Source organism: Acanthopagrus latus, chromosome 15 (genome assembly GCF_904848185.1).
Source record: "Acanthopagrus latus isolate v.2019 chromosome 15, fAcaLat1.1, whole genome shotgun sequence".
In the NCBI taxonomy this organism is placed as follows: Eukaryota; Metazoa; Chordata; class Actinopteri; order Spariformes; family Sparidae; genus Acanthopagrus; species Acanthopagrus latus.
In genome coordinates, this window is record NC_051053.1 from 25,759,200 (window position 1) to 25,787,185 (window position 27,986).

The 27,986-nt window shown below is 40.3% G+C and overlaps 2 protein-coding genes across 13 annotated transcripts in view; one reads left to right on the forward strand and one right to left on the reverse strand.

The window, feature by feature from the left end:
• Positions 1-30: 30 nt before the first annotated feature.
• On the reverse strand, positions 31-27,986 carry LOC119033971 (dual specificity protein phosphatase 19-like). 5 transcript variants are annotated; one of them, XM_037124622.1, is made up of 5 exons: positions 27,965-27,986; positions 12,828-13,082; positions 8,113-8,159; positions 5,796-5,948; positions 31-2,828 (listed from the first exon to the last, which is right to left on the reverse strand). In XM_037124622.1, exons 2-5 carry the CDS (start codon positions 13,051-13,053, stop codon positions 2,646-2,648), a joined length of 609 nt encoding a protein of 202 aa, XP_036980517.1. In that variant the 5' UTR covers positions 13,054-13,082; positions 27,965-27,986; the 3' UTR covers positions 31-2,645. The 5 variants fall into 5 exon arrangements, with proteins under 5 accessions (XP_036980517.1, XP_036980519.1, XP_036980520.1 ...); XM_037124624.1 differs by lacking the exon at positions 27,965-27,986 and adding an exon at positions 15,045-15,331; XM_037124625.1 differs by lacking the exon at positions 27,965-27,986 and adding an exon at positions 14,166-14,297.
• Positions 14,265-27,986, forward strand: part of nckap1 (NCK-associated protein 1) — a 34,295-nt gene continuing 20,573 nt past the window's right edge. For 3 of the 8 annotated variants that reach the window (XR_005079446.1, XM_037124609.1, XM_037124610.1), the window contains exons 1-2: positions 14,265-14,559; positions 20,862-20,879. Coding sequence is in view for 7 of the 8 variants with exons in the window: in XM_037124609.1 (XP_036980504.1) it covers positions 14,452-14,559; positions 20,862-20,879 (126 nt within the window). In the remaining variant the exon portion in view is untranslated. The remainder of the gene's footprint in view (positions 14,560-20,861; positions 20,880-27,986) is intronic. The other 5 variants (XM_037124614.1, XM_037124615.1, XM_037124612.1 and 2 more) reach the window with 4 other exon arrangements.

The window sequence follows — 27,986 nt, forward strand, 5'->3', positions numbered from 1 at the left end:
AGGAGAAGAAAGAAATCCAGTTGTACCTCAGGAAAAAACTGGTGCGTCTTTAATTAGGAAACAATCTATACCGCAAAGAAAGTAAGTGGCTCCAGAAATGAACAAAAGTAACAGGAAATCAGTTTGTTAACAAAGCTTTTACAGCAGAGGAAGACACAGATTTACACTTACTTTTCTATTTTTAGTCAAAAGGATCGAAGTTCAACACGTGTATACATATTAGCCCAGTGCATGAACGTACATACGGCACACAGAAATGGGATTTTATTCAACATACGTAACCTTCTGCATGACGACTGAGCAGCTCCATCCACAGAAGAACAAAAAAACAAATCAAAATGTCGAGCAAGACATTAAAAAAAAAACTAAAATCTGCCTCCTGCAATTTGCTGAGATCCTCCATTAACATGATTATTATCTTGGATAAGAAAACATTTAAAACTTTACGCAAAAAATAAACAATTTTCATGATAAAAATTTTACTTATAGGTGAAAGATAGGTCAACCTTATAGTGTGTTCATGTGGTGTAATGTTCGTATAATCAGAAAAATATATTTCCAGCAGAGAAAATGTACGTGAACGCCCCCTCAAGTCAAAGCAAAAAGTTAAAAAGTGGGTAAAAAAGTAGTCGAGTTAACAGTCAGTCAAGTGCGACAGTCAGAGAGCGCATGAATGCAGCACGAGGCCCGAAGAAGAAGAAGTGATTTGTAGTTCTTGAAAGCATCATGAATCAATATTTTTGTCTAAAATTTGTAAGAAAAGTTGATTGTTGAGGGTTAGGGTTAGGGGTCGATCGGCAACCTGAAGCATAACTTTTAAACGAGTTTTGAGTGAGACTCAAAAACCTAATTTTCAGACAAATAGCACCTTTAACAATAGATCATAAGGCAAAGTTTAATGTAAAATGTGACGAACCCACAGAGAATTAACCTGCGGACGTCCTCCACAGCTTCAGTCAAACGTGTGCACTAACTGTAATTATGGAAAGAGACCAAAATGTTGAACTCGACCAGCTGTAAAACTCCAAAAATTAAACATACAGAAAGAAAAAAGACAAAGGCCAAATCCCCAAACACCTCCCTCCCTTCCAACTAAGCCCAATAAATTCAAACTAAAGTCCAGCGGTGAAGAGTCTGGACTCTAATATCAGCTCAGGCGGGCAGGAGCTGATGTTAAAGCCTATAAGACACCTGCTAGTGGCCAGGTAATGAAGTGGTGTGATGATTCGATCGACCGCGTGACGTTCTTGCGATGGCCGTGCTTTTCTACCTCCATCAGGTAAGTGGTAAACGGCATTGTGATAATACCAGGATTGCTGGAGTAAGGCAGGAGAAATCAGGTGTGTACTGGAAAATGTCCAGTCTCGTCTTTTTACATAAACCCCATCGACACCTACTGATGACGTACGAAAGGTTTTCCCATTTCGTAGAGGGAGATTTCAACCACGTCTCTGTCTTGAGGGGCAAGGAGGCACTTAAAAACCGAAGAGTAGGGGTGAAAAAATCAGGAAAAACCTGGTTCTAAATCCTAAAAGACTAAATAATAGAGCCCAACTAACTAGTCAAGAAGCCCTGCAGAGTTCACAGACACACAACTAATAACACATGCAGGGCAGAACTCGGCCCGTACACGCCAATAATTAAAATCCAAAAGCGAGCGATCTAATTTAATAAACACCGCTTATCTAGTGACCCCCTGTTCTACCATTACACGGCCCTGGACAGAGATAAAGAGTCGTCTCTGCCAGCTGGTCCCGAAGCTCGGCCCACTCACTGCAGGACCTCAGGACCCCGAGCAGAGACGGCCCGGCGGCAGAGTACCTGACCGCCGAGACTCATTTAGAAATATGAAAAAACTGTGACGACGTACAGGCCGAGTGAGCAGAAACAGGAAGAACAGGCTGTCTTCGCTTTGTCATGAAAGAGAGACAGAAACACGACCTCACTTCTTATTACGCTGCAGGAGACACAAAGATCTGAGAAGGTTTTCTTTGGAAAAACTAAATAATATATATAATCTGGGGTTCATCCATCTCCCCGATACTCACAACCGTCCTGATCTATGAGGGCTGAGAAGTCAAGACTGCAGAATTAGTTGTGAAATGTTTTGACTATAGTCATAAACTAAAAACCAACTCTGCACCAGATGTTTAAGAGTCAGCGCCGAAGAAAATGTCACTTAAGCATCATTTAAAAAAGGAGGAGTTTCTTTATTGTAAGAAATAAAAACAATCTGACAGCGGAACAAGAAAATATCTCTTCATAAATACTATATATTTGGTAAGATTTTGCAGTGGAAAAAAAACATTATTTTCTTGTGATCTAATTAGTTTTCTTGTCATTGTCATGTCTTGTCAATAAAGTTAGTTTGAATCTGAATTATTAGCACATCCGCAGTTTTCCTCAGCTCTGCAGAGCCTTTAAGCCTCTTTCAGCTCATTGTTTTGGGTTTTTACAGCTCATAACTTTTCTTATCTGGTAGAATAATTTAGGAGACACAAGCTGCTCAAAACCAAACGGCTGACAAAGAAAGTGAACAACTATCTGTCGAACGTGGTGTCAGGAAGGCAAAGATCCGCGTGATTCCACCTGTTAAGTTCACCGCAACAACTTTAAAGGTGACAACAAAGTAAATTATTGCAGCTTCAAGGTTTGTAGTTCTGTAGCTGTTGGTAGAAGCCGGGGTTGGGCCGAGTCGACGGCCTCGCCAGCTTCACCTGGCTGTACGCATCATCAAACGACAGCCCCTCCCTCTGCATTAGGTATCCAATCACGATGGAGGACGAGCGCGACACGCCTGCATTACAGTGGACCAACACCACGCCGTCCTGTGGGAGGAGAACATGTGACACAGAGCAGCAGGAAGGTTAAGAAGGTAAAGAATGAAGACATCACTCTAAAACAAAGCTGCAGTCGGTGTTAATATACTGAAGTCTGACACGTCTGTCTGTGCCGCCATCCTCCGGTACGATGGAAGCAAACAGAACTTCTTTTTTTTTTTGTTCTCAAAGCATTCAAACAAATCTTGAGGTTGTGGCAGAAGAGTCAGGTGTTTAAACCGATGAGAAATTACTGACCGAGTGGGTCGATTACTTCTCAAAAACCTACTGGGTGGATTTCTGTGAAACACCGTGAACTGTTGGTGTGGATCCACATCAAGGAACGGATCCAGGATTTTATTATTTTTTTCTCCCCCTCTTCAACATCTCAACAATTAACATTTTTGTTCATTTCTCAGGGAATAAAGCCTCCTGATGAATAAATCACTTTCAGAGTTTGACACTGTATGAGGCTTGATTGAATGTAAGAGGGCTGTTGGGCCTTGGCAGAGGTATACGCTCGCCTGAGGGGCCGTTCCAGTTCGACAGGAACGAGTTTCTAACCGGACAACGCTTGTGTTAACGCTGACATGCAATCAAGCAAGATACATTTTTTTTTTAAAAATCACAGTTTTCACCGCATTTGTCTTCATGAACATCCCTTATTTCCAACTTCCCAACGTCTGTGAGAGCAGCGTCAGACGGAGCACGGAGGGCAAGTTGAGACGGAATAAATCTGTGTGAGTCTGTGGCGTTAGTGTGTGTGTGTGTGTGTGTGTGTGTCAAAATTTGCGATATGATTAATATTAATGTTGATGTAATTATTTTAGTGCCTAGAGTGCCGGGCTAGAAATGAATTTTTTAAATTCCAGCCACATCTTTAGACAATGCGTGCAGGCCCACGGCGCCGTTCTGAAGCTCAGCATATTGACACATTTGTCTCTTTTATTCAACGCGGCGCTTCCCGTCACAGAATAAAGTCTCTTTCCAGGCTCAGACGGAGCGGAACAGAAACTGTAAGCACATTTTTTTATATATTTTTTTTTCCTAATTTACATGTCAATCAATACTCACAGAGGGACGGGACATTTAAATTAGCTTTGGCTGCACACACGTGCAGGATGGGCTTCTGTAATTGACATGTTATCACTGTTATCTGTGCTTTCATTTCAAAATATAACCCAATCAAGCTGCTCCTCTGGGAGAAGTACAATCAAATAACGCCCACACAGAGAGGCCATCAGTCTTTTATAAGTTTCTATCAATCAAAGCGGTTTTCTCCACCGCTGTATATTATATTAGCCAGCATCTGCAGTCACTAAAGTTACATATATACGTGTTGTTTTTCTCTAGAAAGCACAAACAACAGGGAAAAAAAAACTTCTGCAGACTGAAAATTGCCCGAGCAAGATAATCCATCACAGCGAACATGGAGACTTAATTTGGTTTTGTCAGAGTTTCTTGTTTTTCTGTGATTTCATTGCGCCGGAGTTGAGCGTTTTCATATCAGTGCTCACATCACATTATGTTCTGCTTACGGTCAATCTCCCCACACACACACACACACACACACACACACAGAGGAAGAAATGCAGTTCTCGTCCAGGAACAAAGCACCACATGCAGAACCTGAAATGACTGACGGAAAATTAATGTTTTTCAGCAGAGACGATCTTGACTCTCTGCATTAAATGACCCCAGCGTGGTCTTTCGATACGTATTCCGAACATCCGCCTCGTCTTTGTGCGGAGCTGCAGATAACAGACGGACGTAGCTGCATGTAAACGCACCACGGCGACGCAGCTGAATAGCTCTGTGTGCACACTGACATGTTAAATTAGCCGACAGATATAAAAAGACGGCTTTTTTTTTTTTTTAGACTACATGAGCCTCCTGAGAGGACGTAGATACAGAAATATTTCAACAGACATGATGCATTTTTTATCTGCTCGAACCATGAAGCTGAAACGTTGTGTGTGTTGCATCTATCAGAGGTGGAAGATGATGAAGCACATAAAACAGAATTTAAGATACTTGTGCTGGATTATTTTACTTACTTTCTACTTATCGCCACTCGCTTTCTTGCAGGAGATATTAGGGACATTAAGCAGCGACGTTTAGCTCGTTAACAATGTCAGGAAGTGTCGAGACACCACAGTCGTCCTTTCAACCATCGCTGCTTAACATCCCTATTGTTTTACATGCGAGAGCCCCACGATATGCAATTTCTGGGGCCGATAGCAAAACCAATAATAGGGAGTAAAACATTCTGATATTGATATATCAACCGATATACACGCATCTTTTTCAGTGACCCTTAAAATGTGGTTATAAAACACAGGTAACAATAAACTTCTGCTCTTTAGACAGTACAACAGTACATTTCTCTGAATTTTAATCACTTTTCTGCAAAACGTTTTCATATCGGTGGTTTCAACAACAAACAGGCTGATATCAGTATATCTGTGACAGGCCAACACTGGCTGATCAATCAGTCCAGCTCTCGTATTTACTGAATACAACAGATTAAAATCCTACAACAGGCATAGAAAATATTACCAACTAAGAGTCAAAATGTGTTTATCAGATTTATGTGTATTAATCCAATAATATATATTATAAAGATGTAAAGAAGTTCAAAGTTCAAGCTAATACATACGTCCAAAAGGCTTTTACTTTGAAAGTTTTAGGTACATTTTTGCCAGGTGAAGTTCAGATTCAGGGGCAGAAATGAAAAAGTATGTGTTCAACGTGTGTTTTTATATATATCTACGGGTTCATAAGGAGCAGGTCCACCATGTTGCACCGCCATGTTTCTACAGTATCTCAGAACTGACAAACCAAACCTGTGAGGGTGAGATGAGGGGTGTGTAGTTGGTTACAGTCTTGAAACCTCACTGCTAGATGCCACAACAGCCTCATCACCTGAGCTTAAAATGGATTACATGCTTATTGTGTGTGTGTGTGTGTGTGTACCTGTTCTCGGGCCTGATCTATGAAGGAGCTGCATTCCCCAAAATATGAGGTGATGTCAGTCTCCGGGAGGTCCAGGATCTGCAGCGTCTTGTAAACCAGCTGATCTGGGAGCAGGTTAGAGACTCCGTAGGCCACATTCAGCACATGAGACACCTGACAGGTGTAGGGAGGAAAGACACATGAGACTCCTTGAGCAAATGACCCCGGGAGCATTGACTGGTCTTTAACGACTGTTTTAGTTTGGAGAAAGATATTCTGTCAGCCGTATTGATGACATGACACCAGCCTGAATGTGACTGAGCGAGACGAGGGGGGGAGGAAGGCCGAGGAGGAGGAGGGAGACGGATGAAGAGGAGAAAGAGGGAGAACGGGGGGAGACGGGACAGAAGACAGATGGCTCCAATTCATTTTACAGTGTCTGTCGACTCCCGGTTAAATCTAATTTAGCTCAGGGGACTAAATTATCTCCTGCGTTACATCTTAGCATCATGTCCTGCTTTTAGACGGCTCGTATCATCCTGCAAACTTTTTATAACACTGAAGAGGATGATGATACTCTTTATTTTTTAATTGATGTGCATATCCAGAGCAAAACAACCTCAGTAGTTTTGTTTGTGCTGCTGCCCTGAATACTCACTACAGCACCAAATGTGGATTCATCCGCCGGTGAAAATAGTCCCGGACAAACGCCTCATGTTTCAATAACATTTGTGCTAACTATAAAAACGATATATTATTGAGATGTATTTAAAGATTTATGTCTCACGGGCCACATGCAGGTTAGTGGAGTCAGAAAGAGAGACTGTTAGCCGGTTCTGATGGACAGTTCTGATGGAGCCGAGGCCACAGTCCAATGAAGTCTCGTCCATTTAGATTTTATTTCTGTTTTTACAGCTCGAAAGTTCTGCCTTGCAGCTTGAGTCACTATATTGTGTTGAAAAAGAACACAGGATTTATTTAAGTATATCTAATAACTCTAAATTTGTGTTTTTATAAGTACACTTTTATCCTGTTTATGATCAAGTTTCTATAAAATCCCGGTTAATTGTTTATTCGTATGATATCTACGTAGTTTGACAGTGAGGATTTATCTTTCATCATTTGACAAAAAAGAACTAAATGTTAAAAATACATCCTGAAAGGAGATTAAAATGTTAAATACCAATGATTCAAACACAGACGCAGCGTGAGGACCCTGTAACACCTTCATGTTTCTCATCGTTCTCTGCCATGTTTTTCGCAGGTGTGTCCTCAAATTGAATTACGCAGTAATTAGCCGGGGAAACTAAACAAATACCATGATTGATGATGTTATTTGGGTCCAGCTGCTGGAATAAAAGTGATATTTGTGATTCAGCAGACGCAAATAAACTCAGCTGTTATTACAATCACTGTAACAGGGAGATATATATCCAGATGTTTATCACAGCCACAATATGATAAAGAAAAACGCCTGAGTCTGAGAAACATGATTGAAACATGAGATTGGATTAATACAGTTTGGTGTTAACATGCAGCGACAAATTAAATCGGATCAGCTGTGTGACGTGCACAAAATTGACGTTACGTCAAGCGTCTTCTTCCCCGTCATATTTAATCTGTTTCCTCGTCCTGATTTTGGATATCTATCGTCATCTGTGTTAAGTTCTTGTACATCATTACGCATTTACGTCAAGACGGTCGGGCACGAGCAGAACGAACGCAGCCAGGGAATAATCAGGATCAGGAGGGGTTTTATTTTGAAAGGGTTTTTATGAAAAAATGTTTAAACGACCCCTCTGCAACCGATGCAGCCTGTTTGTTCTGATTGAGGTGTTCTGTTTGGGCTTTTAAACCCATTATCATCAGAATATAAGGCTCCATGTAAACACAGCTGATGATATGGTCTGTTCATGTTCATCCAATGATCTTCAGGTAAGAACAGACCCTCCGGAGCTTTAATGGCTGTCTGTTAAACCCCGGTTGATTCGGTTACTATGCAGTCAGAGGTTTCATCCCAGAAACAGGAAGTGAAGGTATTTGTAATCTCTCCTATTCATCATCCTGAGACTGCACAGGCAGCAATATGCTGGTGCCTGGGAGCAGCCACTGCAGAGAGGAGTAGTCACATTTCTCTGAGACTTACTGTAATCATTAACTCCCTCTGCTGAGCTAAACTGTCACTGCATGAGTCATGAAGCTCCCGTGGCCATCGGCTGCTTGTCGCAGAACCCGCAGGAGAGCAACACGTACGCGGCTGCCTCTAATCTCATGTCACTACACATGCGATCACAACAAGGCAAGGGCATGCCCGCTGTATCGATCCCGCTGTACTGACCTTATATCTCTGCAGGGTGTCAATGTCGTGGGCTGCATCCTGAGAGGCTGAGGAGGCAGAAACAACTCGATGAGAAGACAGACAGGAGGGCATGACTGTGCTTACCAAAACTTATCAGTTTAAGAAAAAAAAAGCTCCCTGCAGGCTGACAATAACTCCTGGGTTATAAAACGCTGATGATGATTTCCTGCGTTGATTAATCCGGCAATTAGTGTCTCGATTAATCGATTTGTTGTTCGGTCTTTAAAATGTCAGAAAACGCAGATCAGTGTTTCTCAGATCCCAAGATGACGTCCTCAAATGTCCTGTTTTGTTCAGAAAGAAGATGCTGGATGAGAGAATTTAGACTCAAACCCGCCGATCATTTATCACAATAGTAGATCAAAATATTAAAATGATTGGTCGTTGCAGCTCTTGTTCTGTTTACATAACAGACACAAAACAATGTATTTCTCATTAGAGCCAGTGATACTTTAGTACATTTACTCAACTACAGTACAAAAGTACTATTTTGAGGTCCTTGTACTGAAGTGTTTTCATGTCCTGCATCTTTATACTCCAAATATTGTACTTTTTTACTTAAAGTTGAGTTACTTTCAAGATTGCATGTACCCGAGTCCTCCGCAAAGAAATCCGGCAGCATTAAACAACTTCAACAAAACATCGATAGGTTTGTTCAGGCGACCGAGAGACGGAGAAGGTCTCATTTATCACGTCACGTTACAATCCACACACGTATGACCGATAAAAATGTCATCAATGCATGAAATTGCTTCCAATTGCTAAATAGAGCCTCTTTACGCTGAATATCTTTGTTGTTTTGTGGGTGAATCTGAAAATGTCACGCTGGTTTCTAGGAAAATGTGAACGTGTCATGCCTGCAGCTTTATTCCTGATAAAATAAACCAGGGAACAAACGGCGTATTCACAGGAGAGACCTCACGCAAATACAGAGATAAAAAAACAAAGGTGTAAAACTTCAGCAGTAAAAGGAAAACGCTGCAGGATATCAGCACGTATATCACTTAGTAGGAAAACACTCAGACAGAAAACACTTCCCAAACAGCTGCAACGCCGAGGAGAGAAGCTATCAGTCAGCAGAAACCAACAGTAAAATAGCTTAAAGCCACGGAGGAAAAAAAAACAAATCAGATGATTTGTACAGCACCACTAGGCTCGGCTCAAAAACTGCTGAAATAAACACTGAGTATTATCTACAGCCGCAGAGAGGGAAGTTTATGATTATCATGAAAAGGCGTTTTCATGACAACAGCCTTCAAAACAGCCAGAGCGTGAGTGACTAACGCAGCCGAGGAAAGCAGGTTTAAGACTAACGGAGGAAATAAGAGCACACAGAGAGGAAACCTGAGCCACTGTTTGAGCTGAGAGGACGGAATGAGCAACCTTTAATTTGTCAATAAGTCTTGATGAAGACTGAAGCAGCAGAGGTCTAAAAGCGAGGGAGCTGATAATTATGTAAAAGAGACATATGGGCAGGAAGCAGAACATGAAGGCAGAAACTGAGCGGATACTTCAGCTCGCCGCCTTCAAAAGTGGTAATATTTGCACGCTGCGCAAGTCGCCGGGTCCACTTTCACATAATGCCAAATTCATGGTGTTGAGAAGTAAATCTAAATCCAAAGGATGGAGTGTCTTTGGAAATAAGCCAGATCCAGCCCATATGCCTCATCAGTGTCGAGGGAGAAGATTTAAACTGACACATCTGTGGAAAGAGGCAGGAGTGCCAGGATTTCTTTTTCGAGCAGGCGTGACACGAGACCGAATTCAATCTGCTCAACGACAGAAGTCACATCTCGGTCATCTTCGTTCTGCTCAGGAGTGAAGGTTATTTAAATAAAAAAACACTTTAAAGTCTATATTTAGAGGTAAATAATACAGAACAGTTCCTCAACAAAACCCTAAATATATATGTTCTTCCAGCTCAACAATACTTCAGCGTGTGTGTTGCAATCATATTTTATCTTTGTCAGATGTTTCTCAGTGGATTTGGGGATGTTTTTAGGTTTTAAATAAAGGATTAAAAGCTCTATTGTGGATTCATCGTGAGGCAAAACGCATTTTACACATCTTTAAATTCCAGCTTTAAACCTCACATAACAATGTGGTACTTGCATGTTTTGATATTGTGCTATGATAACTGTAATATAATAAACTTAACATGAATTTATCTTTTAAAATGTACTTTTACAAGATGTATGAAAGAGTTGGATGTATTATTCTATTATTCTTTTTTCTTTTAATCACAATTTAACAATTACTTATTAAACTAAACATTTCTAGTAAATTGTAAATTGTTAATAGGGGACACGAGGTAAAGACACATCTGCATATGACAATAAAGACTTTAAATCCTTTAAATAAAGTAGAATAACATGTTTAGTTTATCATCCATATTTGTTTTAATTGAGTTAGATGAGAAAACCTTTCTAAAGTTTGTACAGTAAATAAAAAAGCTACAGCAAACAACAAGTTAGCTTAGCTTAGCACAAAGACTGTGTGAAGATGTGGAGTACTAGTGCCTTTTGTGGCTCTGGAGGAAACTGCACCTGTCCTGCTGCCTATATTACCCACAATGCAACTTAACTACTAAGTGACATCACTGGAGGCGATTTATCAGATTGCATGTTGCTTCCTCTGGAGTCACAAAAGGTGTCATACTTCTATTTTCCACTCATGCAGTTGCACTCCAAGACCTGTAAACATAACTACTGATTCAAACAATTTCCCCCCAGGGATCAATAAAGTTTTCTGATTCTGATTCTGATTCTGAGAACAACTCTCAGCAAGAAAGCAAATGATTTGTAGGAAAACATTTTGCACAATTCCTTTAATTCAGACCATTTTTCATTCGACACCTTGCTTCAGTTAGACACCTACAATGTGCTTTATCAGTAATTTATAAATTTTCCATCTGGTGCGTAATAACTTGTTATGTAAGACGGGTCATGTTTATATGCATAACAAAATAAAATATTATATTATAAATATTAAACGGTGAAATCGAGGACTACAGAACGGATCCTGTGAGGTGTCTTAAGAGGGAAGTGAGCACTTGTATAGTAAAGAGTCACCTCTGCTGAGCCTAACAGATGTAATATTTTATTGATCCCTGCTGAGAAATTCTCTCTTTGATTCTCTCCTGCAGTGAGGTCAAAGCACGGCGTCGAGCTGCAGGAAGCGAACAGCACCTCGGAGCTGAGAGGGGGGATTCAATGTCAGGCTCAAGGACACTTCAGCAGGTCGGAGACATGCTGACATGAGTGGATGTCGCCCTGCGTCCTCCGGCTGAAGGGGAGCACCGCCGCGCTTCCCTGAGACGAATCCAAAATTAATGACATCGATTTATTCGTTATTAGGAATTTATTTATTTATTATTCGGAACAAAACCGTGACCCGGTGCCTTTGTGGACCAGAATACTGAGGTGACTGAGATACTGTGAGACTCACACTGCTGACCAATTACAACGACACACATATCTCAACTTATCGATTTATTGATACGAGCACATGCTCATTTTAGCTGAACCAGATTTACTTTTTCATTTTGGTTGTATGGTTTTATTTTATTAATGTTTGTAATATTTTAATACTTGTGTCACATTCCAGTTCCAAAGAATTTAACCTTTTAACCTTCGAGGCGATTGCATTATTGTGTTGTTATATCATCATGTCTTAAAAATAACAATAATATTGTTTATTGCAGTTATTTCTTAGACAATATGTCGTCCAACAAAAGTAGTTATCGTGACAGACGTAAGAAGACGTATGCTGATCGTAGCAGCAGTGGTTGTGTGTTAGTGCTGTTGCCAGAAATGGAAAGCAACTAATTAGAACCAATATTTATATAAATTACCATGATTACAACGTTCTGTGCACTGAAAAAGGAATATTTTAGAATAAATACCAGAACTCATAATTTGTATTTATTTGTTTTTTACTCCTTAAATCAAATGTTTGTCCTTTTATTTCAACATTAGCTGATTTAAGATCTCAGATGGTCAAATGTTTCTGTGTACTTGTGCTTTTTTGAATATATATTCTTCTATCTTTTACCTCAGTTGGGATCAATGCATGAAAAATGTGTATATATCGGTTCATAATTATGCACATCTGATTTTTTTTATTCCATAATATCAGTATTGGCATCAGACCCAGAAATATTTGAGAGATTGTTCCGGTGAGAGTATTTAGATAAGAGATGCTACATGTGTACTTTGAAAGGGACAAATGAATTAAATGCATGTCAGAAGAATATTATATAACATTTAACTTGTAAGTGCAACTAAAATATTCTTTTTACTCCTGGTAGAAATAAAAATTGTCCTAGCAGTTGTAGGAGAGGCTGAACAGTGAGTAGATACGATAGTCTTGTGGTACTTGAGGAGTTGTTGGTAGTACAGATGTAGTGATAGGATGACTAGAAAGTAGTAATTATAGTATAACTACAATATTAATCTGTGAAAGCAGTATTACTTGTAGCAGCTGCAGGTGTTTTAGTTGAAATAATAGCTGTAAAAGTAGCAGCAGTGATATGAGATTAAGTTGCAGTTGTAGCTAAAAGAAGTAGTAATAGCTGTAGTTGAGTAGTAAGTGTAGCTGCAGCTGTAGTAATACTTACAGCACAGAGTAACAATCACAGTTAAAGTATTTGTCTAAAGTACAGAGCCGGTTGTATCTGAAATATTTCATATTACCCAGCAGTAAGAACGGTCGGACCACACCGACTTGAAGGTCCAGACTTTCATCTTCCACAAATCCACATCCACTTCCCTCCTCCAGCTCCTCCACCTGCTCCTCTCCCTCCGCTCCATCACTCCTCCTCTCCAACAGCCTCCTGCCTGTCACCGTGGTAACACGCGTGCACTGTTTCTTCAGGCGGCTTTTGGAGAAACCCTGGATCTCCTGGGACAGTGAATGCATCGTGAGGCAGCAGAGTTCCCAGGAGTCAGCTGGAAAAAAAAAATGAAGACTGTTGATGGACACAATAGTTTGAACAGAGCAGGATGATCTATATGTATATATTCGCAGTTATGGGTATATATATATATATATATATATATATATATATATATATATATATATATATATATATATATATATATATATATATGTAAAACTTACATCTACTATCAGTGTGTTACACAGTTTCAGGGGCAAACGTGCATAAGCTTAATTTTATGATGCATTTACTCTTCACAACTGACCTATATACAAATTGTAAAGAATCTTGAATTGGAAATGGGGCATTAGGTCATCAAACAGCTCTTAAATAAAGACTGATCCTGAACAAAAACACGAAGCATGATCATTTGTTTTCACTTTTCCTGCTTCGTGCACCCACCTGCTCTGTTTTCTACAAAAAAAACGCAAAAGCGGATCAGATCCTCGCTGCTTAAAGCCAGTATAGACTATATTACTGCTACATGGTGTTTAATATAGGGTAGAAAAGGGGTCATAAACATGCTAAAGCTACTGTAGCAGCAACAAGGGCTTTAAAGGAGCTGACAGCTGAGTCGGAAGCTGCGTCAACAATGTGATGCGTTCAACAGCTCACGTTAAAATAGTTAATCACAGGACTATCTCCACTCGACTCAGGGTGTGGCTTACAATGCTGTTATTTTTTGTTTATTTATTCCCTTACAGCTATTTTATGCTACTTAATGATGACCTTACATTTAATTTACTGTATATGTTTAAATCGAAGCACACAAAATATACATAATATTGTTCAAAGGATTTATGTTAGTGGGAGCAAGTAACTATGGTAAAGTGCAATTTATTTCAGTGCGTCCATCTTTCCGACTCAGAGGCAAATATTGTACTTTTGACTCCACTACATTTGTCAGAAATCAGTAGTTACTTTTCAGGGGTTTTTTTCACATTTTGAAACCATGTGTCTCCAAAATAGTTATTTTGAATGTTTGTGATAATTGCTGTCGACTAATTACACAATAATAAATCACATATATCTCTGATAATCATGGGTGCCTCCAAACTCAATTGGAATATTGCATCGTGATTAATTGGGTTAACTCAAGCTGTCAGAGTGACTATTAACGAGGGCCAGTGAACGTATCACGATCCAGCCTCGTTGTGAAAACCAGGACAACTCCTTCATCCCTGTGACCGAAAAATCGGTGGGGTGGAGTACAGGAAGCTGCCGTCCCCGAATATCTCAACCCAACATGGGCGAAATCTAATAACACCACCGATCACAGCTCCCCTTTTTTCTTCGTTTCACGGGCGAGAAGCCGCGGAGATTTGTGATATTTTTTTTTCTGGATTTAATTTGGAAATTTGGAACCGAACGGCGAGAAGATGTCTCGGGGAGTGATCCAGCCCAGCCAGCAGAAGCTGGCAGAAAAACTCACCATCCTCAACGACCGAGGCATCGGGATGTTGACCCGTGTTTACAATATCAAAAAGGTTCGCACACACACGCAGTTAAATCCTCACTGACCACATACGGATGTTAACAGATTCGTTATATGGATAAAATCTGCACCTGCATCCCAATCGAGTGTCAATATGAACGGTAGAGGCAGTATGAATGCTTGATTAGCTAGCACCGACTGTTGCTCTAACGTTAACGCTAGCTAGCTGATATTTTGTATGTTAGCCAATTGTAATAATTATATTTTAACATGTGTATATGCGTCAATAAACAGGTATCCATAATGTATCCCCTTTAGCATCCCTTGAAGCAAGCTGTGAGCACTGCTAGCCACAAGCTGTCGCGTTAGCTTGCGGTAAAGCTGCCGCTTGTCTTCACGACGTAAGCTGATTTTCGGTCGCATTAAAAACAAATGTTGACACTAATTATCAGCAATATAGTGGCTGCCCATCATCCAGAACCCACAACAAAGGCGAAACCTGTCAAATAAGCCCCCCTTGAGATGATATCAGCAAACCTTCAGGCCTGTAGCGGCGTTAATAGCTAGCTAGCGTCGGCTGGTAATGGCGGCGGCTGCTGGCTAAGCTAACCACCGCTAAGCTAGCTAGCAGTCGGGCGTCGTCTCTGCTCCACCAAAAGCCAAAACACGAAGCCCACCAAAACACTAAAGCACAGATGGAGCTACAGACCACTGCTAGCGGCTAATTCAAACCAGGGAATGTCATCTAACTCGGTGTATTTTTCGCCTGAACTTGCAGCTAGCAGCGTTTAGCCAGCTGGCTAAACAATTGTAAGAAAATGAAGCGAAAGTAGCAAATGAATGCTTCTTACTGTCGACTTATTTGTTGTTTATTCGGTTAATCGTTACAATTATGGCCACAGTTAGCTAGTTACTAGTCAGGTAATATCATCCAACGCTCATCAGGACATCAGTAATCAATATAATAAATACAATTGTCCATTTTATATATATATATATATATATAACTCAAAATATACAAGAGTATGTTTTTGCTTTTATCAAGCAGTTGTTTTGCTCACTTGTTGAATCTATTTGACTTGTTAATTAGTACATTTATCAATGGTTTTTGTAAAATATCAGCTATTTGACATTTAAAGCCCCTCTCAGTATCATTAATGTGACATATGCAGCTTAGATTCCTGCATAATTATAACAGTGCTATATACTCAGTACATAAAAAAATAACACATTTATTACTGTTATTGATTTGTAATTGTGCTGCTCAAGTATTACACCAATGGTTTGTGTGTGGGAGGGAAAGAGTAGTGGGTCTGTTTGTGTGGGACGAGCCTTTGTGCCTGGGTATGTATGGTGAATAAGAAGGAGGCCGAGAGAGAAAGAGGTCAGTCACATCCTAAGCAAAGTTGTAGAGAGTACAGAGTAGTGAGTTAAACTGTCTGAAAGCCCATACTGTTTCCTATTTATTGGCCTTTGAGTTGTCTTTTAATGTTCAGCTCTCTTCTCCAAAGAAGCAGGAATCTTGGCATTTTTTTTTTTTTTACAAAGTCAGATGATTAATGAAAAATGCTGTCAAATTTCATCTTTACATCGTGAGCACATCTGTACTTTTAAGTGTAAGTAATAGGACAGTATGAGCAGTCAGGCACAATCACTGAGATTTTGCTGCTGATTACTCTTCTTAATACGCCCTTCCTTTCCTTCCCTCCTTCCTTCCTTCCTTCCTTTTTCTTTTTCTGTCTGTCCCATCGTCTCCATATCTATCCTGATCTGCCTCACCACAAGGCTTCTGAACATGTCCACCCTGAAATTCAGTTCCAGTGTTTATTTACACTTTCCTTTTTCTCTTCTGATATTAAGAAAACTTGCCAGCATCCAATAACAACTGCATCCCAAAGATAGAAATGAAAGAACTGGGACGGTCACCTGTGGTACCATCAGTGGGCTCGTTCTGGCCTGAATCTGGTACCTTCAATAGCAGGTTGGAGACCACTGTAGTGATTTTATCTTGGCTGCTAAAGTGCACACAAAAATTGTCTGTAATTAATCACCAGTGGAGTAGCTGTATATGTGTTTCTTAATGAAAACACAGGTGACGGACTTGATTGACTTGTTTCTATCTTTTGGAGGGAGTACTTCATTCTCACTAATGATAATCTTGTCATCCAAGTTCACAGCAGTGTTCTTTTCCATTTTAAAGCATATTCACTCATCACACACCATCAACTAGCTGCAGAAAACATGAAGATATGTTCCTTTAGATTTTCAGTAACAGTCGCCTAAATTAATCTTGGCTGAGTGGCATTTAAGTTTTTGTTTGCTGTGCTTATCTTTCAGCCAGTGGACCTTCTAACATCATATTTTGTCTTGCACAAAGCGCTTACAGAATATTTCTTTTCCTTAACCTTGCTTACACTCAGCTGTCCCATCGCAGTCCCAACTATGCAAGTGTTTAGTTAGTAGAAAATACAGCATCAAAAACAACATAGTCTCTGTGTTAGGAACAGATTTACAGACAGTGAAACGATTTTAGCAGCTAAACTAGATGTTCTTTAATGGGGGTGTCACAATTCTCAAGATCCACGATTCGTTTCATTTTACGATCTAAACATTTCTTTTTTCCAGCACTGACGACTATGCCATCGTAAGACGGTCAGATCTTGACTTGTAAAGGTCAACAAATCACTGGTTTCATGCCCTAACATCTGGTGTTTACATTTTTTAAATTCTTTAAAAAAAATACAGGCTACAAGTCTGATTATAACTACCATATTTTCGGGGGAATAGAGGCCTGCCACACTTAAAGCCCTTAAAAAACACCAGACTGACAGTCGACCAGTGTCATGGCGGTCTTGTTTCAGTGTGTTCACACTGTTTGCACTTGTCGGCCCTCGTCAGCAGCTTTTTGGCTGATTGAGAGAAATCACCCTGATTAGCTGTTAAGATAAATTAATCTGTGCACAAGAAGAGAAACAGAAAAAGAAAGGGACACTTGAGCCTGGTGCTGTAGTATCCATGATTTCCCCCATCTAGTGTGGTTCCTCCTTATTTTTTGCCTCCGCCTCTTTGCCAATGCCATTTACAATTTTTTGTGAGATATTCTCGATAAGAAGTGGCCATCTAGTGAGAGCAGTGTCTATAAACGCTGTGTTATCATAATTTCCGTGTGTATCTCAACAGTCCTGAGTCTTTCGCTTCTTACTCAAGTGACGCGACACAGCGGTCATCCTTCCAATATTTCTTTGATATTGGTATTGTGTGTCTTGGCCATAAGGCCATGTGGTCAAATCTGATGTTATTTCCCCAGTCAGCTGATAAACACAAAGATGCAAAGAAAGGTCGCGAGATGGCAAAACTTATAGTTTAACAAATAGTTTACAGCACTCCCTGCAAATGTATTTGTTTTTCCTTGAACACATGCGAGACGCACGTGAGTTGGAGAGGGTGGAGAGGAAAAAATAAACATCGAAAGAATTGCCAATCCTGCCTTTAATTTTGATGATTGAATGCTCATTTTGATACATTTTTGATTAAGACTTCTAAAGTGCTATATAGAGGCATCTGGACTTGCTTGATTTTCAGGAAACTCAAGCAAGTCCAGTTGCCTCTATATGGTGCTTGGATAAAGAATTGAAATTGTTACACCCCTATTCTTCAGATACAAACAGAACAATCTACATGACATAAATAACAAAAGTACCATTAAGTGAAATGAGTTAATCGAAGAGGACATTGCGTTTGTGTTAGTGCTCAGTTTATAAAACTAAGATTACATTTTAAAGCATAATGCAGCATATATCCGCCCCTTTACTGGATCTCAGTGACAAGGATATTCACTTTTTTCATTTCCTCGATTTCCAACCAGTTCAGTCTCCACTGTTCTCCTGTAAAGTCTTTTACACTACTGATTGCTTTGTTTGTTGATGACGCAGCAGTTTGTTTGAGCTCAGGAATTTCTTCTGTTGGCTGTGTGGTGCCAACATATTTCTCCTGCTCCATGCTGCTGTTTTCTGATCAACAAAATCTGCTCTTTTTGTTGCCCACAATGCACAGGAAAGTGCACCTACGTTGGCTCAGAGGGGTCAGTAGCTGCTGTCAGATATGAATAATTAACCACTAGGAAAAAAAAATCCCACGTTGACATTTAATGAAGGGCAGCCCTGATTACCAGGGGCAGTTTTACCCCTCATTTTTTAATTTCAAGGGTGTTTTATGAGCGGTCAAGGGCAAATTGGCCTCAGATCTCCATAAATTTCTCATGGTCTGAATAGCACGTTCCTCCGAGAAAATGCGGCACAGACTGAATTCCATTTACATTTTTTAAAAAATGTATTCTCTTTTTATACAAAGAGACCAAACTCTGTTGGATTGACTTGGGTAACAAATGAGCAGTCGTGTTGTTGAGACCTGTGACCCTGCAGGTTTTCTTTAAAAGTAAAGACTTCACCAGGTGCAGCTGAGTCTCTCCTTTCTGGCTGAAATCACCTGTTGTAGTGTTTAATTTGGAAGAAAACCTGCAGCCTCTCGATGGCACGACTGCACATCTGTGATTTGGATGGTAGCAGACTTCTAAATGTGGGCTGTGGTTTAAATCTTCGCTGAGGGATTCCCTTCTCTCATCGGTACTCAGTACATACTATTGAAATGACACTCTGAATTGAGTCAGTGTTGCATCACTGGTTTAAAGCCGGTTATTCATGAGTCATTCTTATTCCAAATTTGCCAAAGTCTCTAAATGCACTAAAAAGAAATGATGTGGTTATAATATATATTGACTGCAGTGTGAATAATTCAGTTTTTACTCAAGTATTTGTGTTCCTGCTTTTCTTCTACTTACCAAGGAGAAATCAACAGATAAAACATCTTCAGTGTGTTGTTAATCTGCTCAAAACACATACGCCATTGGCACGACTTTGCTTTAGGTCACTCCAAAGCAGCAACAGTCACCAAGGCAAAAAGAAAACAAAAATTTAATCAAACCAAGGCGCACTACATCTCTATTATCTTACTCGTGTAACAATATCTTTTCCTAGAAACAAGTTAGATTATTTGCTCTGTAGTCTGAAGAGGACAAGCAGGGGCAGATTTTCATAATAGATGGCAGATGGCGTTCTTCTCGGAAAAGAAAAAGTATTAAGTGGTGAAATGGGTCACCAAATGCACTCGGGCCTGTCCGAGTAAAGTCTGTGTCAGAAACTGGGTTTCTTTTTTTGGGGGGGTTACTGAAACAGTAAAAGTCAGTGGGAATTGAATAATTACAACTAACCAAGCATCTTATCTGCTTCATGTGCAGTTATCTGTTATCTGAATATCTGCACATATCCTGCAATATAAAATACAAATATACGCATATCGGCCGACTTATTTATCAGTCGGGCTCTCCTTACGAACACTTCTTAAATGCAGGGAGTGGGTGACAAAATGAAATATCATGCCATTTTTGATATTATTACAGTACATATTACAATATCCAGAGTCTAAGATGATATGAAGTCTCATGTCGCGATGGCAATATGATGCAAGACGTCAGCATCGGTCATGGGACACGTTCGAGCCTCTTCACCACCAGGCAAAAAAAAACACACTTTCAACTAAATTCCTCTACATATTTCCATTACACTCATTGGAATATATAGTAGGAGCTGATGTTCAAAGCTATAGATACCTGTGTGCAGAAACAAGTGAACCATGTTGCCATCTGTCCACATAACCATGCACCGATAAACACAACTGTGTGTAAGAGCATCCCCAGCAACGAAGCACCCGATGCGTCAGCCATCATTGAGCTCTGTATTGTCAGTTACTAAGCAACAACCGTGATCAGATAATGTGGAGCAAATATTGCGGCCAGTGCAAAAAAAACTGCAAACTTTGTCTTCTTACTGCTCTTCACCAGACAGTGTCAGTCTTATCATTTTAAGCCCTTCCACACTCTTTCTAATGGATGTGTCATATATGTCTGAGTGCGTAGGCAGGGGATACTACACCTTGTGTTCCTTTTTTGCAGACAGCGTGCGTTAAAACAAGTGTTAATATGATCACATGTTGGCTCGGCATGTGTTGTTGTTGTTTTTTTTTATTTATTTATTTTTTATGTGTTGTGTTGAAAAGAAATGCCAGAACGGCTCTCCTGCAACTAAAACCCTCAGATATGCAGATAAAACACCTGTATGAGAGCAGCTGTTTTAAGACATGCGCGTGTGTGTGTTTGTGTGTGTGTTTGTGAGTGTGTTTGTGTGTGTGTGTGTGTGTGTGTGTAGACCAGTGATCCAGCAGTTTGTCTGGGTGGGCTCTTTGTTTTTGATTTCTTCTCTTCTTCTCTCCGTTCCAATGCTTCCCCCCTCTCCTATGCAGCAAGGACAAGTTTGGAAGGTTTGCAAAGTTTATCACCTTCCACTTATGAAACCCCACACCCCTTCACCCTTCCTCAACTTCCTCCTCTTCCTTTTTCCCCTCCCGTCCTCCTTCTCCTCCTCCTCCTCCAACTCCAACTCCAACTCCTGGCTACCTGTACTGATCTGTTGGTCCTCTCCTTTGTGCCTCACTCCTCTTCATGTTTGAATTTGCAACGCTGAGAATAAGACTGGGCTCCATTCACTGTCAAAGGAAATTCAGTGTGTTTTTTCATTTGCTTATGACAAAGCATTCAAACACACTTTTTATTATTCTTCTGTGCTTTGTTTGGGAAAAGACATCTTTGTTCTTATAGAGGGCTGCTAAGCAGAAACCCCAAACTAGATTTGACACGTTTTGTGTGTGAACACCAGAAACAAACAGCAGGTTGTTGAATTAAGATTAAGATTTGCCAAATTGGTGAATGCTTTGATCCACAGTTTCTGACAAAATAAGTGCATATAGATTAACCTGAGTGGCAGCAGTGGGAATCAAAGTCCTAAGACATGACTGTAGTGAATTTTTGATTTAATGAAGAAATAACATCTACTGTTTATCAGGAGCCACAAACTAATTACCAGTAGACGACCCCTAATCAAGCCAAAGTCCGGTATTTTGAAATTGCCGTCCTATATTTCAGTGTTTTGGTGTGTAAATGATTCATACTCGCCAGACGTTTGAAAGCCGTGACACAGCTGCAGTTTTGTCCTTTGGGGCAACTACAACCATCAAAGTTACATCCACTAAAAGTGCTTGTTGTTGAAAGGCTTATGTTGCTACAGAAATAGATCTTTTTGTTAAATAATAACATCCTGTTGTAACCAGAAACACTTAAAGGAGAATTCTTCCTCTGAACTCTGATGAGGCGAGATGTTACAGTTATTTCTAGATTGTCAAAACCAGTAAAATAGTCAGAAATGTCTTTGGAAATAAATTCTTGCTGGCATCTTGTCTTAGAAAATCATCATCTCCCTGCAGTAACTCCCCACTGGTGAGATTCCAGGGCTTTTTTTTTACAAAAGGATCCTGTTGTTTAACAAATTGGCCTGTCTCTGTAGGAATCGTTCCCATGATGTTGTCAGACAGAATTAAAAATCTAAGCCTTCCAGTGACAAAACCAAAAAGTTTTAGTGGATGTAACGCTGACAGTAGCAGATCCCCCCCCCAAAGGATTACGCTGCAGCTGCCAGCTAAGGCGACCTACTGGACTGATTCCAGAAAAGTATTTGGCAAAGATTGATTATCGAGGCTGGGATTTTTATGTTTGAATGCCGATTAGATTAGATTAATTAATCTAAAAATGCACTGCCCATAACACTAACTGGTTACACATCAGAAGTTAAAGCCTATCTGAGTCTGCAAAGTAATTAAAGTTATCAAATAAATGTAGTCGACTGGAAAAATAAAGTAGCAGAAAACCGAACTCTTATATAAGAACAGAACTTTAGTAAATTGTGCTGTGTTATTCCAGTAAGTATGAAACATTTACACATCCAAACATTTGAATATAGGACCCAAGTTAAAAAGACAGAAATCCCTGTATAATGTTTCTTGTTGTGAAGTTTACTTAAACTAATAATTTACATAATTGCAACAAACACATTTCTAAGATGACGGTTAATCCTTACAAGTTTTCTTAATGAATTCGTTTCCAAGTATTGTGTACATAAAGTCCAACAATGCTGACAAATGTAAAAGGGGATGCGAGGAGAGCTCCCTGTTGCCAGCAGGCAGACCAGGCAGTCAGCCAGCGCTTAGCAGATTGTAGTGGTTCTCTAGTGGTTCTGTTCCTAATCACATGAAACCATCCATTCTTTAAAGCCTTTTTTTTCTTTTTGCAGCAGTTAATCCCTCCTTGTGAGAAGAGAGAGCGCTCACACAGTGCGAGGAATGACACACCGAAAGTAATTCATCTCCGTGAGATGTTTGCGGTGTTTATGTGAACTCCCCGAAAAAGGTGCCATGGGGTGTTTGGAATACTTCATGCTGTAATCAGCAGCCATAATTAGTTTTCAGATGTAGGTTACCCTGGCCCAGTGCTGTCTATTACAGCGTCCCCTGCCATATGTCGGTCAATGCGGGGACCCTTTGAGAAGCTCAGCTGTTAATTGCTACCCGGAGTGGAGGAACGATGGTGGAGGCGAGACTAAGGTCTGTTCTGGTATCCAGGCAACAGCTCCCTTACTCCTCCCTGACTTCTACTGATTCTCAGCTTATTCCCATGCCCTGTTCCTTCATTCACTGCGTCCTTCCTTCCATCCATCCTTCCATCAGCCCCCACCCCACCCGAAACCCAGCCAGCCAGCTTATTGCACTAGCCACCACCAGCACTAACGGAGAATGCCACGCCATGCAAATGACAGGAAACGATTAATAAATCTCCATGCTTTTGTTCTGTGATGCTAAACCGAAGTAGCCAATTCTCTTATGAAAGTAAAACATTTGAGTGTAAGTTCACCCAAAAATGAAAGTTCAGTATTATCTCCTCATCCCTAATGCCGATGGAAAGTCGGGGGATAAGTTTTGTTGTCCACAAAACATTTCTGGAGCTCGACAGCAAAATGGTGTCGCAGCATTCTCCTAAACAACTGAACCAGATGCAGACTCCTTTTTAAAAACAAATGCAGAAGCCCAGAGATCCAAAAAATGATTCGAAAATTGTTTTAATTAACCCTTGACGTGCTGTCACCCTTCATCTGGGTGATTCAGAGGAACTTTTCTGCTTAAAAATTTGTGATAACATCTTTTTGAAATCAGTCTTGAGATCTCTGGGCTTCCGTAGACTTGGATTCCCCGTCAGCTTCAGTTGTTTGGGAGAATTCTGTAGCTCTGTTTTGCTGTGAAGCTCCTAATATGTTTAGTTGGCTCTGAAACTTCATTTCTGACTTTCCAGCAGCATGACTGAATATTGATTTTTGGTTGAACATGTAATTTATTAGTAACCGAATCAGTAACATCGTTGAAGCTTAAATGACTGAGATGCTGCACTGGTGTGGCTATAAACTAAAGAAGTGGTCAGTAAAATGGAAATAATTTTTCAGGTTTTGCATGTTTTAGCCCATTAATTATAACTCTTAACTTATGATACATTACTGACGAACCATTTTCCAAGGCATAGGTGTTCACATTGGATGTTTGTCAATGTGTTGTTAATTGCCTTTGTCTCTTTGTCAATGTCACTGTCACCTACAATGCAGACAGTGATGAAGACGATTCCTTTTTTTACAAGCTTGTGGGAATTTCGACCGCTTTAATAGCACCGCATCCACAAACTGTATATGTCGGAAATCAGACCAAAAAGACAGATGTTGAGGAAAAATGTGATTTTGGTGGTTTCTTTGTATTATAAAAAACGCTGCTGGTAGGTTTCCCACAAGTTTGGATGTTGGAGCTTCCTACAGTCAATTGAACGCACCAACAAGTAAGTAAATAAATCAATTAAGTTAATGGATATAGAGAGTGTCTATCATCAGCAAGCATCACAAAGTGCAGATTAAATAGAGAGAGAGAGGCCTGACTGTATGAGAACACAACAAACCTTAATATGTAATGGAAAGCTGTTGCAGAGCCTTTATAACAACAGTAAAAACAATGTCTCCATCAGTTTTGAGTTTGGGCTAAAACATGGAAAATACTTGTACAGTCCTTTTAGTCAGCATACCATTGTTATGCAGTAACCGGACAGTGTTTTTCACTCTACAGTTCCCCGGCGTCAGTCAAAGGGTAACTACATCTTAGTGGCCCATGTAGAGATTAGTTTGTTGTGTAGGTTGGGGCTTGTGGTGTGTCGTCATCAGAAGAGCACCGTGTTAGCAAAACAAGGCTTGTGCTTTTGCAATTGCATGGATTTCACAGTCACATCTTGATTCCTTGTTCTCATTTAACATAGTTAAAATTCAGTCCGCCTCTCGCACACCTCAACAGATCTTTCTTGGACCAGTAGCTGTTGAGTAAACACTCAATGACACTGACAAAGAACGCTGAAGTTGGAACTCTGGTCAGGTGTGAGAGAAGCGGGCGCAAGGAAACAAGCTGGGACTCAAGGGTCCAGTGTGTGTCATTGATGGGTATTGAAATCATGTTGGTGTTGTGTGTTTTCCTGTGTCAAATCCCCCCCAAGTGTCCAAGTGTTTTGTGTATGAGAACCTGCAGCAGTGGTGGGTGTGTTTCAGACTCAGCTCTGTGAGAGCGCCGCATGCCTGTTTCTGGTGTTTTAGTGCGCGAATTAGGTTAAGCTAACAGACTAAACAGACAAACTGTAATGTGTTTTGGCTAGTTAGCTAGCAGTTAAACAAATTGTTTAGTTGTTTTTGCCCAAGGGTCTGTCCTGTTTCTCCTCTCAGGATAATTTTTGGAGCATATTACACTTATTGTACATCATTTTTATACCATGAAGGGCTCCAGACTAACTTTTTTGTGATTATCATTTATAGTTGTCAAAGTTTAAGCATCTATAGTACATTTACTCCCACGTGTTAAAGTATTAATTTATTAAAAATAAAAAGATATATTTATTATAAATAACTTGTGTTGTCATATTAAGCTGCAGTTCACTGTTTAAGGCTTCCTGCTGTGTGTTTAGCTCCAGTAGCTCTGTTATCTCAATTAGCTTGTTAGCTCCATTAGCCAAACACACTGCAGGACTCAGCTGCCCACTGGTTAACAGCTAACTAGCTATTTTCTCGCCTATTTCAACACAGATATGTAGGGTTTTTTTAAACTGAAACAAATTCATTTGAAAACATCTAACGCCATCAAAATCCTGCAGAGTCTTCTTACTAAGATACTGCTTAAAATTAGTCATGTCGTCCCTGTAATATTCTCGGTTCAGCCTGCTACGCAGTCACGTTCATGTGCATCATGCACATAAAACATTCATTATAATTTACCCAGCTAAACTATAATAGCAAGATCTTAAGTTCCAAATAGGATCTATGAGGAAGAAGTGTGGAGCAGGAGGAAGATGTTTCAAGGAGGCTGTTGGAACTTCAGCTGACGACAGTAAACAGAGCATTAGTGCTGATGGCTACTTTAGCAACACTGCTAAGGTGTCGGGAGCACCTGATAAAGTTATCTTTTAACAGCGCACCACAGTAAGATGAAAAGAGCAGGCCAGTGAGCTAAACCAGTAGACCTACGCCAGATAACCTCAGTCATAATGGTGCTACTTGGAGAGTCGGGATATTTTCTGAGGTGGGAGACAGTTTGAAAAGCATTGTGCTAATTGATAGTTAAACATGCATTAAAAATCTCTCACGGGAAGATAAATGTTCACCCCAAACACATTCTCTCTCATCCGCAGGACAACAGGATTTTGTCAGTCTCGAGCCCTGATCTCATATTAAATTACAGCATATTACAGTTGTCAGCAGATGCTGATCAGTGTTTTCCTCTTAGACCAGAAATATCGACAGTAGCGGCTCTGATGTGTCAAAGCTAATATATAAATTTGAAGGATGGTGAAGCTTGAAATCCTCAATGGCAGAAAAGCAATTTTTGTTCTGATCTTTGGTTTGAAGTTTTCAAAGTCTGTTGCAGTGATCACACCCATTGTCAGCAGTGATTACTGTTCAGTATTTGATCAGTTTTTTCCCATACTTCCCCTCGATCTTCAGCTCGTGTTTCATCACGTTTTAATACCCGGGTTGTCAGTTACCTGCTGTGTGTGAACTAGCATGTTTCTTGGTTTCATTTTGCACTGGCTGATGCTGGAAGTGTTTCAGCGCCATGCAAACTGAAATCCGGGTTTATGGTTGTGGTGCTGTTTTCAAGCCTGTTGGTTCGTTAGCTGTGATGTGTTACTGCGGGTCGAAACATGACATTTATAGCGTAGCTCTGTGTTGTAAATTTCATTACGGTAACTTCATATTCAGCGGGTTTTTATGGCCTTTTCTGAATGTGTGCTTCCACTTTCTGAACTTAAACCTTAACCACTAGGAACTGAATCCTCAGAAGGGTCAAAGGCACTGACCTCCTCTAGGATTGTTCCTCTGTGTTGGCAGCCAACAAACTTTATACGTTCACTCTGTGTATGGCACATGCATGGACCACATCTTCCTCACCATTCACTACTACACTACCCATAATGCATGAGCGCTGTTGCTTCCTGCCAGTCAGGGCAGACAGAATAGATGAGAATACTGCTGAGAAGAAAACGACAGCTCTGCAGGTGTAGTGAAATAGTTAAAACTTGCTGCAGTAGGTGCAGATGCTGATAAAGGACTTTTCTCTCTGACTACTTATCTCTCTTTTCATTTCTCTTCAGTCATTTCTCTCTCTGTACCCCCTTTTACTTAAGTTCTCTTTCTTTTTCTTCTCCTCTGTCTATGTTTCATTCAATCCCTTCTTCATTCTGCCCATCCAACACTCTGCCTGTCATGCAGTGGTACTAACCAGTGACGGCTGAGAGACGGTGTTTGAAACTGAAACCCTCTCATTACCTCAGACTCTGTCAGTGGTTCTCATCCCCTCTGTGTTGTGGATGATAAAAATGAGGCACGCTAAATCTTTTTTATGATGCTAAGAATCTCACCCAAGACTTGAGGTAATCATAATGACCACCAGCAAATCCAACACATTGTCGTATTCGTAGAGAAAAGTGTTAGAACGAGCTCTCTGATGTCTCTCCACAGCTCAGCAGTCGAGAACCACTGATGAAGTCTGTTTACAACACCTGAACCTGGTTTATCAGTCACATGGAAACCTTCCCTGCTGTTTGCGAAACATTGTGGAATCTTCTCATTGCATCTTAATGAAGTTCGTGTGTGTTTGTGTTTTCATGTCTTGAAAATGCGTCTGGTCTGGAAACTTCACTAAGTGTCAGTGGTGTCAGTCTTTCCTTCACCTGAACCCCTCCTCTCATACCCTGAGCCGAGATAAACCAGTTTTCACTGTCAGCACTAAATGTTTCCCTGATGATGACCATACATCTAACCCGTCTGACCATGAGGACATAAAATCCTAGAATAACAGAGATAAATCAGCGTAGATGTAACGAGTAAAGATTCCAGGTGTTTCAGAAGCAGCAGTGTACATCAATACTGTTTTGTTTTGTCTCTCCTCACCTCTTCTTCCTCTCTCATCTCC

Coding starts and splice junctions, on each gene's coding strand:
- LOC119033971 (XM_037124622.1), bottom strand. CDS start 13,053: ATGCATTCACTGTCCCAGGAGATCCAGGGTTTCTCCAAAAGCCGCCTG. Junction 5,949..8,112: donor ACACCCTGCAGAGATATAAG/GTCAGTACAGCG, acceptor TACACCTGTCAG/GTGTCTCATGTGCTGAATGT. Junction 2,829..5,795: donor TAGATCAGGCCCGAGAACAG/GTACACACACAC, acceptor CTCCTCCCACAG/GACGGCGTGGTGTTGGTCCA.